The sequence below is a fragment of the Agelaius phoeniceus genome, chromosome 3, assembly GCF_051311805.1.
Source record: "Agelaius phoeniceus isolate bAgePho1 chromosome 3, bAgePho1.hap1, whole genome shotgun sequence".
NCBI classification, from domain to species: Eukaryota; Metazoa; Chordata; class Aves; order Passeriformes; family Icteridae; genus Agelaius; species Agelaius phoeniceus.
The window spans coordinates 70,436,398-70,452,489 of NC_135267.1; the positions used below are offsets into that span (position 1 = coordinate 70,436,398).

Sequence of the window (16,092 nt, forward strand, 5' to 3'; positions counted from 1 at the left end):
GATCCATTGGTACGATTCCATCTTTCTTCAGTAGCAGAGACAGATGCATAATTTTTTTACACTTCCATATTCTGGCTTCTTTTTCTTTATTTGAAGCATCAATAAAACAGTTCCATTATGCTGGCCATTTCAAGACTTTTCCCCTAAAGCTATTCACCTGGCACTAATTGGAATTCAGTAACAGAAATCTATACTTTTGCCCAAAATACCTTATTTTCCCAGGGCTGAAAAGCAGGAACCAAACTGAGAAAACTGGAGATTTTTCACTTTACAGAGTATGTCAAAATGGCAGCTTTCTTTTCATTCACACTTCAAGCTGATATTAAGTAACTTTGAGCATTTTGCAGACTTTATCTCAAATAGCAGTAGGTGCAGTTTAAACAGTGATAGAACTTCCTTCCATCTCCAACTTTGTATTAATGGTGTGAATGGAGAGAGATTTGAAGGGCCATATATCATTGTATATAGTGCACATAAACACACATTAAAAACCTAACATTTAACAGTTAATATTAACAAGTTACTTGACAGAAGAGAATAAGGGACTACAAGTTATCCTAATAAAGCAAGGCAGGTTGCCATTATACAGCGCTGACAAATGAATATAAAGGAAGAAAAATCAAATTTAAAAGCTGCACATAGATTACCTTGCCCTGAAGGTGAAGATTACTACGGATGACATCTCGTACTTCATCTTCAGTGTCTTTCTGCCAATAGATTACAAATCATATAAATTAAGAACGGAAGGTAATTAGGAAACGTTATGCTTCATATAAATATCAACCTTGGGCTTCATAAGATGATGAATGAAACTGACAATGTGAAAGATTGAGAAATATATCAGAGACAAACCTTTTCTTAACCAAGCTTGCAGGATCAAGCACTGGATGTCATCATACATATCTGATCACAGCAACACACTAAATGCGAGCCTGACTTCAAATTGCTAACATACACAGACAGAAAGTTTGACCAAATAAAGTCAATAACATGAACAGAGCCTTTTATGATTTGAGTTCTCTTTTTTTGCAGAGCTCTTTCATAGCATCCTTTATAGGATTCAGTTCAGCAGTCCAATGATCCTATAACCCCCTAGAGTGTATAAAGTATTATAGCTTGAGAAAAGGAGTATATTCAAAATTAAAATCAAAGTATTGCACTGTGAGTATATACCCAAAAGAATCACTTCTGAAACAGTCTATCCCTACAGAAATTCTTTCATTCACATGAGAGTGATTAAAAAGAATTAGTTATATTGGGCACAGAAGTTAGGAAACAGCTAGTTCTTAATTTTATGAGAGTCACAGAATCAACTAGATTAGAAAAGACTTTAGAGATCAACTCCAACTAAATTCAAGCTTCATAAAAATATAAAAACTACTATTTTGCATTAAAAATTAAGAGAAAGAAATAACTAGTTCAACTACTGAATGCTATCTCCGTTCATATCCTATCATTCTGAAATACATCCATACTGATCATAAGTATGTTCAAATTGAAATGTTTTAAGCCATGAGGAAAATATGTAGATATAAACCATAATCACCCACTGTGCCCTTATAAAACAGAATTATAATCTTGATTCTCTGCATCACGCTATAAGAATTAGCACAGGGTGAAACATTAAAAAAATTAGATTAGTAAATATTTTTAACTTTTAGAAGTGCAAAAAGAGCACCTACCATGCTAAAACGATTTTTGGCCAGTGCAATTAGCTCTTGATCTCCAGGAGCACAAATGTTTAGGCCTATTGGAAGCAATCTCTTCAGTGCTGCCACAATGAGAGAGGTCTGCATAGAGTAGCGGTCACCTTTTCGCTTCATCTTCTTCCTTTCTTGGTCAGAAACTGCTGCCTGCAGGATAAAGTAAAGATTAAAAAGAAACCAAATCCAATATTAGATAAAAGAATTTTACTAGCAACTTTGTACTTGTCTCTGGTTTGACAATTTCCTTATTACCTATACAGGCGTGACCTCATCCAGGGGAACTGGCATTTTAACATTGCCAATATTTTGCAATGTGTTACTCAATGTGTTACCTTTTGCATCTCAACCCAGTGTTTTCAATAGATTTCTTCACCAGAAAAAAAAAAAAACAAAACCAAAAGCAAATCCCCTCCCCTCAAAAAAAAATCAAACAAAAAAATTAAACAATAAAAGCTGCTTCTCTGGAATCTTGCTGACTCCTTCCCTTCACAAAGATAAAAATATGATTACGCTACCTTAGACATCTTAGATTTGGTGTCACTGATAAGGAAAGACATGTTGTTGATTTCATTTTGTACCACAAAGTTCTGCTCTTCCCTTTTGAAATTCTGAAAATATACAAATCTCAGTTAGAAGCATTTATATGAGTCATCTATCTAAACATAATTAAATAAAAGTACAAATTAAGTAGAAATCTGTAAAATCCACAAGTTAAGACAAGGGCAGTAAAAATTAACAGGTGATCAACAATGTCCTTGAATTTCAGCTTCATTTACATTGCATAACTCAGGTAGTCTATGTTTGGGGATTTTCTCCATGTTAGAGAGAAGGTAACGTTTCTCTAGCTATGAAAAAGATATGATAAAAATCTCACCCCTCCTCCAATTCAATATTAAAATATTGTACAGGTTTTCCCTTACTAATAAATTCATAATTCATTTTTCCCCATTATAAACTTCCACTACATTCAGGTACACAAGAAAATACTTAAATAAAATACTGAAATTATGAATATACAGGTGATTTCATTATCTGGTATCTACCTGCAGTGTAATCACTTTTTGTGCACAGTGTTGTTTACAATAAATCTTACAGCCAAATTCAGGCACAAGTACTGAAGCTATAAGGTATCGTGTTCCCCAGACTTGAGACAATTGAAGCTATAGCAAATAAAGAAATTTCATATAGACAAGAGTCCATACAAAGATCTAATGCCTTAAAGCAATTTGATTCTTTTGGGTTTTTAATTCTTTGTGCTCCAGTATTCACTGAATCAGGTTTTACTTAAGAAGTATCAGTACTTACTAGGTGTGACTACAAAAAGGCTATGGGGTTAAAACAATTGAAAAGAAAAAAATGGTAAGGATACAAAATGCAATGAGTTTAACACATTAAAAAAAATCCCAAATAACAAACCCATAACAAACAAACTAGAATCTGTAAGAAAAATATCTTTAATCAATTTACTATGTTACAAAAAACCTATCCAACTCTCTTATTTTCTCTGCCATTTCAAAAGTATTAGAAATGTGACTCATTAATATCTTCCCATCTGCAGTTTCACTTGTAATTAAATGCGTTTGACAAATATAACCACTAAATAACTGATCTACCTATTAAGAAGCCTCATTAAAAAGAAGTATTTACCAAGGAATTACTTACATGAGATTTTGACCAGTAAATGAAAACCTCAGCCACCATGCGGAACAACTCTTCTGCTTCAGGATTGGGCTCTTTGAGCCATTTTGCCCTAAAATTTGGTAAAAAGGTGAAAAAGGGGATAATCCTCATTGTCTTAATGCTTTGAAATAATTTTTCAACATTTTACAAGGATACAAGTCAACAAAACCAATAATATATGCTTTTAATCCTTTCTGGTAGCTGTGGCTTTTTGATGTCCTATTTCAAACCCTTACAAACCTTTAATATTAATCCTAATTCTAATCCAATAGATCTGGACTGAAATTTTGTTTTGTTTTCTTCTCAAAAAGCCCCCAGCTCCTCCTAAAAGTCAGAAAGCATTAGCTTGAGCAACTGCAAGATTGTCAGACTGAGTAAAAGCCACTTTAATTCAGTGCTAGGCACATCAAGGGACAAGAGGCGGTATCAATAAAAAGGAAGGTTTTATGAGATTCATTGACCTATTCCTCTCCACATACCTGTTATAGTCCACAAATCTAATCAACAAAGGGTAGAAGGCATAGAGGTCCCGTGCCAAAGTGGTGAACTCATCTAGGATGAGCAGTTCAGCCTCCGACATGTCACCTCTGCCTTCTGCTCTTAGATGTTCTTCATCCGATACAACCACTGCTGCCTTTTTCTTTAGTTTATCCATCAGTGGAAGGAAGTGTGTCTTTAAGAGCTGTGGCTTCGCTTTACTTATGATGGGCTGGGAAAACACTATTTAAGGCAATGAATATTATAATATATACCTGGCCACAAAATATAACTAAAATCTTTTACCTTTTCCCGCTTTCTTGAATCTTACTTCTATGCTACAGAGCCAAATCCTGCCCCCATTGAAATCAGCAGAAGTTTTGCCAAGAATTAAATGTGGTCAGGATTTCACAAAGTCAATTCACTTTGTCTGAGGGCAGAAATTGCAACTTCACAGACTAAGGCTGCAAGATCATAAAACTTGAAACACCTCTTTACTGGAATTCTGTCAGCATGGTATTTGTCTGCATAGTTTTATTGAGCAATGCCAAAGTTGTTTAATGGTATGGATGGATACAAATATAGCTACATAGCGCATGCACAAGTTTTCTCAGCTGCTGGCTCCTGGTTTGAACCTTGCCCGAGCGAAGGGGAGCTGGAAAGCATGCTCTGGTTATTTGAAAACCCATGGAAACATCTTGCCTGTATTTCTTCTGCACACTAAGTCTTGTATGTAGACACAAATGGGAGTGATTCAATTGATTCATTTCAGACTTGTCAGCACAAGCTTTTTGAAAATCTACTCATAATAGCAGTTATGTAAATTAGCACTTCAACTGGGCCCATTGGTACCAAACCATTTGTAACACACTGATTAAATTACATAGAATTTTAGGCAGTTGCTATCTATTCTTAGAGTGCATTACATTGCTAACTCTCAAAACACTAGGCATTCTGAATGCTGCCATGAATAAAATTACTAGTACAGTAAATACTGGAAAGTCATAAGAAAGTCTAATTGAAAAATTGAATCTACACCACTGAAGTGACTTTTCCTCAGAGATTGTAACACTGAGAATTAAAGTGTTTTAAAATTAATTACAAGTGTTCACGAGATGATAGTCAATGTAACTATTACTAAAATGACATGAGAATTTCAACATTTCTTTGTAATGAATATATGTTAGATATATTCCTTCAAACCCAGGTTTTAAGGATCCAGCACTCATACAGAACAGCAAGGAACTGTATAATGCCTGCAAATGAAAATTTGCTATGTAATGAAAATGGGGCTAAAATACTATAGTCCTTGAATTTAATTTACTGCAAAAGGTACATGTGTATATTCTATGGAAAAAGAAATGTTCTAAGGTACTTCCTACATTACTTATAGAGAGATTAAAACACACTGCTTACACTGCTTTTTCTTTATACTTGGTATTTCTGGTTCATCCAGATCTGTATTGTTTAAAAATGTAAAAATATGAGTGTTCTTCTATTCCAGCTTTAAAAGGGTAAATACAGAGAGATTCAGAGTCTCTGTGTGTGTATATACATTCTGAATATACACACACATTTGTTTGACAGCTGATTTATTTTCACATCTTACCTGCTAGCCTCTTCATCCAGGCTCCTTCATCAATACCAAGGTTGTTATAGATGATTTTCAATATGTTACCCAACAGAGTGTTCATGTGCTCTGACGTCAAGGCTGTGCAACACATTTCAGCCTTGTCAGGATTGTTCTCAGGCCCATGCTCCCACCAGTGTGACATGTAACTACACAGCATAGGCAGTATGACTTCCATGATATGTGGCATTTGTGTGTAACGAATACCGGATTCTGCCAGTTCCACTATTTCTTCCATCAGCTTCATCAAGGAAGGAATGTTTGGGCAAACCTCTTCTACACTAGTTGGCAAATTGAGAACTGTTGAAAAAAAAAAAATCAAATGTCAATAAACTAGGTCATAAAAGGAGAACAATTCTCTTCAGCTGCTATTCAATACAACTTCTCTTTTCTGTTTACATTTGCATCCTTGTGATACAAAGGAAATGTACCCAACACAGCAATAAAAGGCACATCCTTTCATACTGTTGAGCAATAAACTGTTTATATTACCAGTTCTGTAATTAAAATTTCTATATGAAACCTTCAACAATGTAAATATTGTGGAATGAATTCACAGAAATCAGATGCAATTTTCTATATAAAAAATAAACCTTAAATTTCAAAATCCCTTCCCGTGTAAGTTTTGCTGTTGAGAAAACAAATTGATACAATGAAATATCTCTCAACAATACATCAGATGAGACCTGGAATTCTAATAGAACAAACAGAAACCATTACCTATCCTAACAAATTGAGCAGATTTGAGAAACTGATTCTAGAGATGAATATGTGACTGTAAATGTTTACTTTTGAATTCATTTGAATTTTTAGTTCCTTCCTCTGAAAAGGCACTGCAGTTGCCTTGATTTTTGAGGCAGTTTCTTTCATCTACAAAAAAAATCTCTGCGAGCACAATCTGTAGCTCCTGAATGTTTAACATACAGACACATACCATGACATACACAGGTATCTATAGAGCAAAAATTTAGCCTGCAACTTGTGAATACAAGTGTCTCAACCAGCATCCCACAACTCCTTGTTGTTGTTTTTGCTAAGTAGTATCTTCTCCTATTTAGAGCAAATATATTTTACACTGACATCACATAGTCTCCTTAAATATTATGCAATTTTGGCCAAAACATTCAAATTTCTGTTAAAAGTCATGACAGTAGAGTGGACTTTGTATGTATATAGTAAGCATGCATAATTTTTGATATTTTAAAGTTTGGATAATAGAGCTCCTTGGAGAAAAAATCATTTATGCTCCCTTTTTTTAAAAATAAAGGTGAAGTTATAAAATTATTGCCATTATAAACTGACATCTTACATGAACATACACTGTCATCTCCGTGTGTCTGTAGTATGATACAGACTCAGCATATATGCAGAGCTGGTGAAGTTCTACTGCAACTTCTATTTATTTCAGGAACAATTTGTGCATGTGACCTTATTCAACAATCATGTTGCAGCATATGAAACATCAAGAATGGAATAAAAAGATATATGTAAAGAAAACATACATAATGTCACTGTAAAATATCTGTACTGCCCTTTATGTCAAGTCAAACAAAATTACAACCAATCTACATACTAGTCTGCTATTTTTTTAATTTATGAGGGCATAATATGTAATTAATATAGCAAAGCTATTTTCCTTCAGTTGCAAGCATGTTTTAGGGACCCAAAACTGTTTATGTAAACTGAGGAACCAAAGCTCCTGACAAGAATGCTTAATTTTATGATCAAATATAGAATATCTGAGGTACTAAAAATGTGCAATCTCTTCATTAATTAAATTCCAAAATGGTATTTTGAGAATGGTATCTCAAAATTAACATATCAGTAGCATTAGGAACATATAATGATCAGTTTTACCAGATTGAGAAAAGAAATTGATTAGAAAATTGATTTAGAAAGAAAGATTTAGAAAATAAATTAATCCATGAAATTACAAGAAAATTCTTGCATTATAAAATGTATGCAAAATCACACATCTTAAGGCAAGCAGCATTTATAGTGAAATCATGGTTTCATAATCATGATGTCAGTTTCTGGAAATACCTGCTCTATCTCTTGCATTCTTGGTATTGTAGATTGAGTAGATATTATGTTTGTTCAAATGAGTTTCCAAAAAAGCCACTGGAAATGCCCCTGAGAAAGCAGCCAAGCACTCTCCTAGTGCTGATCGTTGCCTGTGAATTGACAAACACCATTAGTGACACTCATCTTTGATCACAGAGCCACAGAATGGGTAAGGTTGGAAGAGACCAGCAGTGGAGTCAGCTGTTAAGTACTGACTGACCACACACTGTTCCGACATCAATGCATTTCAAAGAGAAGCCATGACGTTACTGGGATCATCAACACAAGGAGATGTACTTGGAAAAGAAGCCTAGCAACCCTCTGCTAATATATGAATGACATGTAAAGACATAAAATCTCAAAGGTGGCCTACACAGCTTATAGAAAATGAAAAATATACAGGGGAAACCAAAGTAATTATAAAAATGCCTTCTGTTCTATTACTTTCCTGTCAACTTTACTGACTGTCTAATTCCTAGTATTAAGAAAAAGCTACTGGATAGAACAAGAGAACAAAATCAACTATCATTTTATCTAAGTGATATTTCACTTTTCTAAGAAATAATGATAATCACTTTTATGCTTAGTCTAGTATGAAAGTCAAGTTCTTCTGTTAGTGGAAAATTGTTTCTAATGATCAAGAGCTCTGAAATTTTATCACAAAGCCATTGCTTTCATATCTTCAACTATATGACATTTATTTGATAATCAAAATTCTTTGTGTGTCAAAATTTTAAAAAGCCTGCTTCTAGGAAGAAATAAGTGATGCCCTCCCCATCACTTCACTTGGATTCTTCACATGACAGCTATATAATCTTTCTAATTTTCAGTTTAATTGATCACAGCAGAATTTAGAAAAGTGAGAAATCCCTAGCTGAGACCAAATCACAGATGTTACAGAAATTCAAGAGAATTTGAATTCAGGAGAACCATGAACTTTCAAGTTAAAAGGAAAAAATACCTCAAAGCTGACCTTGTGATTTAACAAGGTTCATCCTTGGTCTATAGTTTATCTCAGTCTTGAAGATTTTATTCTTTCTAGATCTAACTCATTAAACTTGATTTTGTTAAATCTTACTTCATTCCCATTATCACTCATACTGTTTTCTCCTTCCTTTTTCCCCCCTTTTCATTAAGTCTTCATAAGCAAAACATACATCCATCACACACACCTGAGAACAGCATGTGCTTTTTGATTTTGGTGGCAGACAATCACACAAAAATTATTGGTTATACTGATATATTTTGTCTTCAAAAGAAATCCTATATTCCTATATCCTTTATTTGCCAAACAGGAAAATAAATTAATTTTATGTCCTTAATGAAATCAAGGAGACCTGATTTTCCACATATTTGGGGGGTTTCTTTACTTAAATTTTGGTCCCAAAAATTTTTCATACTGTTGCCTGTGATACCACCACCAAGTAAGCAAGGGTATGTCATGGGGCTGCTCTAGAGTTATGTACAGGTTGATCTGCTCAAGAGTGTTACTTCCTAGACACTGAACTTCCTAGACTACTGCTGCCAGTATCCAAAATGAATGCATTCTGTTTAGCTGCCTTCAGAACAGTGTTAGTCACTGCAGTGCAACTCTTCTGTTTTAAAAATTGAATATTTCTAGGTGTCTCTATTTTATGATCAAACATGGCTTACATACACCAAATGTAACTTGAAAGGGGGTTAGCAGATACAGAGATGTATAAAACAGCAATTGCAATGCCTCATTTACCTGGGTAACAGCTAGAAAACATATAGTGTTTTACAAGGGACAAAATTAAATTTAGGGTAATGAGAAAAAAATATACATCAAAATTAAACATTATAGAAGGAAGAATAGAACAACTCCTGAGCTGAATTATATAATTTTACAATACCTTAGTTAACCCTCAAATCAAGTGCTCTTCATTATAAAGTCAGATAATTTTATTTTTAATTTTTATTTTAATTAGGAAAAGTTTTGAAAAACAAATAATGCAATATTTCAAACATATTATAGTAAATGCATCTGCTTTCCATTTAACATCTGAGCACATCTATATTTTCTTTCAAGATATCTTTCCAATAATACTCTTCTATATTAATTTCTGAACTGAAAATTCATAATGCTAAATATAAATGCAAATATTAAAACCAGAAGAATTATTTTCCTGCTTACCTCTCAACATAGATACTCTTGCTAGTTCCCAGAGCATATAAACTGGCCAATATTCTGTAACAAGAGACCTGAACATCTTCCACTAAAGAGAAGAAGAAAACTATATTTACAAAGAGATTTTTCTTTGCAATACATTCCCAAAGAATTAAAATAAATTATTTCAGACAATAACGGAATTAAAAATATTAAGCTAACAAAGGCAACCCACAGCAATTACCCACTAAATACAAAGTCTTTGGATGTCCAAGTGCTATAGTTTTTACTCAAAATTTCCATTTACTTACTTCCATGTTAATACGTAAAATAGTAATACTAGTAAAATAGTAAAACTATTTCACTAGTACATTAATTTTATTAAATTAATGGCATACCAACTCTTCACACATGACACCTTTACAAACAGAATACCACTGTGCAAAATAAAGGCAATCCTGTTAAACAGATATTTAATTATTTTAATAACAGTTTATAATTTTTTTTTCATTTAGGCATGCATAGCAGATAATAGCATGTACTTAATTTACACTTTAAATTTACAAAGGATTAAAACCAATAATTAATTATTTATTCCATACGAACACTTCACCAAAAGATGTTTTAAAATTATCAAGTAATTCAGTCATAAAACTGTAAGAGAAACCTTAAAAACTATTTGAAAAAATGCTTTTGTAGTGCACTCTGCAGTAACAGTGTAACAACAGTGTAAGTACAATCAAGAAGGACAACACTCCCATAGATTCTTGCCATAGATATCTTTTGTAGTCTCTCCTACAGTGCTAATTTCATCCCTCAACATGAAATTAATGAAATATTGTGAGTAAAACAGGGTAAGACAGCATGGGCTGGGACAGCCTACAAGATACTGTATCAAACTACAAGTCCAGCCCTTTATTGTACTGTGATTTGAGTTCAGATCATCTCAGAGTTCAGTGTTTTTACATCATAATAGTAACCTCAGGTAGATTGACCCATCCTTGTACATGATCCACCCATGGACTATACTCTAACCAGTACTCTCAGGTACAAGCACCAGGTCAAGATGCTTGTACAAATAAGATAAATCTTACTCTTAACAAAATGTAAAGAGAAGTTGTGTGTAAGAAAAATTAGTCTTTCTTCTATGCTCTAGACACAATAAATAGGCCAAATTTTAAATAATTCTTCTTTTCCAGTTCATGAATTCTAAATTTGGTGTTTTACACCAGTCTGATGTATGTAGAATAGCTGATTAAGAACACCAACTTAAGTGATAAAGCATTCAAAGCTAAATATTAAATTCCAAAACATGGGATACCAGAGACCAAAAATTATACAAAGCATGAACATGTTGATGACTGGAAAAGTGGTTTATGATGAACCAATTACTTTTTCTGGATACCATCAAAGTCTCTGGAATTTTACTGAAATAGTTTAACAAAATAAGTGGAAGTTTACATCTCATTACTTTGAAATCCATGAATTCAAGTTCAAATTTTTGAAGAGTTCTTTTATGGCTACTTTAAATAATACTTTTTAGAGATTCTAAAAAGAAAAAAAAATGGAGCTCAGTATTCTTTTCCTCCAAGTACTTCTCATGGATTTTCATAACTGAGTCTCAGAGTTAGCTATGCAGCATAGGATTTCCCCCTTTTGTGCCATCTGGACAGTAATACTTCTGTGAGTTCCTGAAATATATAAAATGCAATTTTTGTGTGCAGGCTGCAAAGTCTGTATAATTGTATAATTTTTGGTCTCTGGTATCCCATGTCTGCAAAATTTCGGCTGCAAAATTTTGGTTTTGGGAGAATAAAGGACCATTGAATCCACTATAATCAGAACCTTTACAGAAATCCAATATCCACACTTTCATATACATTCCCTTCTCTGGTGTCTGAATTCTTCAGGGTCTCCTTCCACTTCTCCCTTTTCCCTAGAATTTTCAGAATTTAAGAAGCCACCCAGATTCCCCTCTAAACTGAACTGAGGTGCATCTATGATGTTGCAACACCATTCTTGTAGTATTTATAGACGGAGTAAAGACAAAGTAACTTACACGAATTCTCACACGTGAAGAGTCACTGTAAATATATGATAAAGTTATAAACAAAATTGATCCTTCTGACTTTGTAAAAATGGACACATCTGCTTCAATATTTATTCAGAGTCCACTAAAACCTGTAGACTGTTTTTGGTCAATTGCTGCAAATGTTTGATTAAATCAATAAAAATTTTGTCAGAATGACATAGGATTTGTCCTTCTTTAATAGAATTGAGAGTCTAGTAACGCTTACTGCATGACACTATAGATATTTTAATGGCATGAACATTCTGCATACATATATATGATAGTATGATACATACATATCAAATCTTCCCCAAACTGGTGCTGTCCAATATGCTCAAATAATGAAGATAGCACTGGCAGGAGAGCAACTGTGGTATAATTAATGATTTGTGTAACTCCTTTTGGCTGGTTTCTGCTGTGTGTAAACTGGCCTTGCTTAAGATTTTCCATCGTTTTCTCCAGATCCTCAGCAGCATTGTCCAAAAATGCTCTCAATGCCATCCTAACAGATTCCAGACCAGTTTTCATCACAGTCCTGTTTATATCATGCAAAAAGAATGAAAAGGAATATTATGTCATACAAGCATGGAAGAAAGCTTAGCCTTGGATTATATGAAATAGATAACTGAGATCTGAAGAAAAATATTTCATCTTTTGACATTGTAAAATCTCCTCAGAGCAGAATAACTGACTGAAAACAAGATTCACAGGTATCCTGCAGAACACAAGGATACTTTATCTGTTTTCCTGCTAAGAAAATGGTCTTTCAGAATTTATAAAGTGATTCATTTGCTTCAGAGAGGAAAAAACCCAAAAACTACATAACAAAAATAAGAATTAGTAAGTCTGTGATTTCTGACTAGAAAGAGAAGACTTGTCTCAAGATAGAAGTTAGAAAATCTTCCTAATTAAAGCAGTAACATTTCTATCTCCAGAACAATGGCATGAGAAAGGAATGAGTAAAAACAACCACATCTGTTAAAATCAAATCAATAAATCAATAAATGCATTTATTATGTAACTATAGCACCATAATCAACAATATGAAGATGCAAACCAGGAGAATTATTATATGATTTAACTAGCTCAATTACAAAGATCCTTTGTTTAAAGAAAGTATCTGTTTAGGCATGTATGAAATAAATTTAGGTGATGCTCTTTTGTAAATTCAGTATCAGCCCAGTTCTTTTAGTCTGATTGTTTATTTTAAAGAGTGGATATGTACAGTTTCAAGAGCACTATCTTTAAACTTCCATGTTACCTCCATTAATTCCTTAATCTCCATTTGGAGCTATTTTCAGATCTCTACCAAGAGCTGAATTAGTGACCTTCACTTGTGTCTGTATTCTGTCTGTGTGATTGCATGGACCAAGATATTGCAAACTAAAGGCATACCATGCAAGAGCTGAGCCACATTAATAGCCATGATCATGACTCTACCCCCTAGCAAGTGGAATATAAAACTTTTCCAGAAAAGCAACTGCAAAGATATTGAGAAAGACAACTATATGCACATAATACAGACAATTGTTTTGAGACTTTATGCAAAGTGAAAAAATTTTCCCTAAAGTTTCCATGGAGGCAGTTTAAGCTATCATATTTTGTTTAAAAATGCAAAAATCTAAAAATCAGCTTTCAGCAGAGATGGCTGACTTTACAGCAAATGAAAAGCAACACATTACTCTCCAATATCAATGCTGTCTCATCCACAAACCTCACAATAATAGCTCAAGCGGCTCAATTCAACATAAAAGTAGCACTGACTTCAGGCAAAGGATTTGGGTTTTTTTTCAAATTAGAACCTGAATTAATTTGCAAAAAAAAAACACTCAATGAGACAGATTTACTGTGCATTTAACTCCTGAATTTTTTTATTAAACAGGGTAAGGAAAATAATAAACTATTTCTAAATTTATTTTGGTTCTGAGAAAGTCACATGATTAAAACCACATAAACTAACAGTCAGAAGTTTCTGGACACCACTGATCCATAATGAAATTTAAAGTGTAGCCTACAAATACTGTCCTGTCAAATCCAACTAAATGAGCTGTTTTGCAATGGGAATTCTTTTCAGCACTGTAACTTCTCAAGTGTTGAAATTCTGTCGCCTTACACAGGTAGACCAAATGTAACTGCATATTACTTTCTTCAGTGATTTTCCTTGTACTTTAGAAAATACAATCAGTGTTACCTTGCATCCAAGGTCTGTCCCAGTATGTGAAGACAGTTGACTATTGATGTTGCATCATTTCCTAGAGAGGGAGGAAAATTATCCACCAATTAAGCTGAGCATAGCACATAGCTTATTGACACACTCCTAACTGTACCTCTGGATTTAATGAAAGAATAAATGACATAGCAGAAGAGCAACTGAACTTCTGCCATCATTTCATGTTAAAGAACATGCAGTTTTTTGTCTTAGCCTTGTTTACACAAATGCAGTAACTAGAGGCAGGAAAGCATCTCTCATAAAATAGCTGAGGCAGTCAAGATGGAAGTACTTAAATGTGGGGTTAATTACAGCTGCAGCATATTTTCTGGTTTCCATTTGATTTCTCTAAGTTTTACTTTAACTAATTCAAGTTTATCTGATTATTTATCTTCCCCCTCTCAGTAACATAAAAGCTATTAACTTTCCAAGTTGCTATTACAACTTCCTGATATTGCAGGAAGAGAACACTTATAAAAATTGTCATTAAAAAAGTTCATTCCCTGGTGTTCCCCATAGCTTACAGTTATTTATAGCTTAATTGGGTCCACATAAATAACAGTCCCTGAAATAATACACATATTCTATAATTTTTTCCCATTTAAAAAGAGGACTTACATACAAGAAGCCTTCTATACATATCTACATATGTACATCCCAAAATGCTGCCATGTACAAGCCTCTTTCCTCTAAGATCACTTTTTAAATCCAGAACACATGTATGCTATACAAATTTAAACCACAGCCTATTTTAAAATTTACTTTTTGAAATAAAATTATGCAAAAATAAAACTGCCTTTTCTTGCTTTTCTTTAAATTTTCTTTATTAAAAAAAAAGTAGAAACAAATCAAATGTTTACGAAAGACTTCTGAAAATACTTTGGTCTGCATACTGTATTTTCTCACTGCTGGTTATTTCTTAAAAATACAAGCAAACATTCAAGTAAAATTAGTAATTGCTTCAGTGAAGTAGAGATTTTAAAAGATAAAGTGCAAGAAAGGTGTGGGAGGTTCATTGCAGCACTGAAAAAGTTGTTCTATGCTACCAAAATTAGGAAATACTGTTGTGGTGTTCATCCACAGCAGATTAAAAAACCTGGAGCACAACTTCCACAGCTGCCTCAGCCAGGCAGCCTCACCTTATTTTCACTGGCATGTGTAATCATGCAATGGTAAAGCAAGCAGATAAAGCTGAGGCAACCTAAAAAATCCTACCAAAATCACTACCCCAAAAGACTAAGATTTTTTGTCAGATCAAACTTTTTTCCTTATTATTTTGATGCTCTGGTGATAGGAATGGCCGTGCTGATGAAGAGAGTGCAGACCAGTGCTAATGACAGCAGGTATGGAGGGAAGTGCTCAAAGTACACCAGACTGTGTGTTAGACCACCACAGAATCATGGAATGGTCTGGGTTGGAAGAGACCATAAAAATCATCTAGGTGCAACCTCCAGCTGTGGGCAGGGACACCTTCTATTAGACAAGGTTTGATCAAAGCCCCATCCAACGCAGCCTGAACACTTCCAGGAACAGGGCAGCCACAAATTCTCAGCAACTTGCTCCAGAATAGAATGGCTTACTCGAAATTTAAACAATCAAGCTACTTAAATTTGAGAAAATATAAATTAATATGCTCAATTCACCAAAATTATTCACCAAAATCTTTCCATATCTACCCAGTAATACTAATGAAAGTAAATCAATACATTCTTCCTCATGTACAGCCACAGCTCTCAAACAGTAAATTATTGTAGCCAAAATCTACTTTCACATTGTAAACAAATAATGATTCTATGTTGAATGATAATTCCATAATCTTAGTGACACTCTCAGATATCAAATGTGACTAAGTTCACTCTGTAAGACATGCTTAATTTCCCCTTTTAACAAACTACTATATACATCTTAAGCTACATGACTTTCACTAATGATTTTCAGAAATGCAGCTCTATATTCAGAAGTACCATTCATATTCACAGTAATATAAAGTACCTATACAGCAAAACTATATAGAATTTTGATAATTGTTATAGCAAACTCCACACTATACATAAAAGTTATTATTGAGCAACACTTGCTCACAGAAGATGCCTTCAAAATGCACAAATAACTTTCTAGGCCCCAGGT

The 16,092-nt window shown here is 33.7% G+C and overlaps 1 protein-coding gene across 6 annotated transcripts in view; it reads right to left on the reverse strand.

The window, feature by feature from the left end:
• Positions 1 to 16,092, reverse strand: part of RYR2 (ryanodine receptor 2) — a 384,358-nt gene that overhangs the window by 67,359 nt on the left and 300,907 nt on the right. For all 6 annotated transcript variants that reach the window (XM_077175563.1, XM_077175560.1, XM_077175562.1 and 3 more), the window contains 10 exons: positions 13,948 to 14,008; positions 12,053 to 12,291; positions 9,713 to 9,794; positions 7,537 to 7,667; positions 5,473 to 5,793; positions 3,866 to 4,106; positions 3,369 to 3,456; positions 2,222 to 2,314; positions 1,683 to 1,853; positions 648 to 707 (listed from right to left, as the gene is read on the reverse strand). In XM_077175563.1, the coding sequence (XP_077031678.1) occupies positions 648 to 707; positions 1,683 to 1,853; positions 2,222 to 2,314; positions 3,369 to 3,456; positions 3,866 to 4,106; positions 5,473 to 5,793; positions 7,537 to 7,667; positions 9,713 to 9,794; positions 12,053 to 12,291; positions 13,948 to 14,008 (1,487 nt within the window). The remainder of the gene's footprint in view (positions 1 to 647; positions 708 to 1,682; positions 1,854 to 2,221; positions 2,315 to 3,368; positions 3,457 to 3,865; positions 4,107 to 5,472; positions 5,794 to 7,536; positions 7,668 to 9,712; positions 9,795 to 12,052; positions 12,292 to 13,947; positions 14,009 to 16,092) is intronic.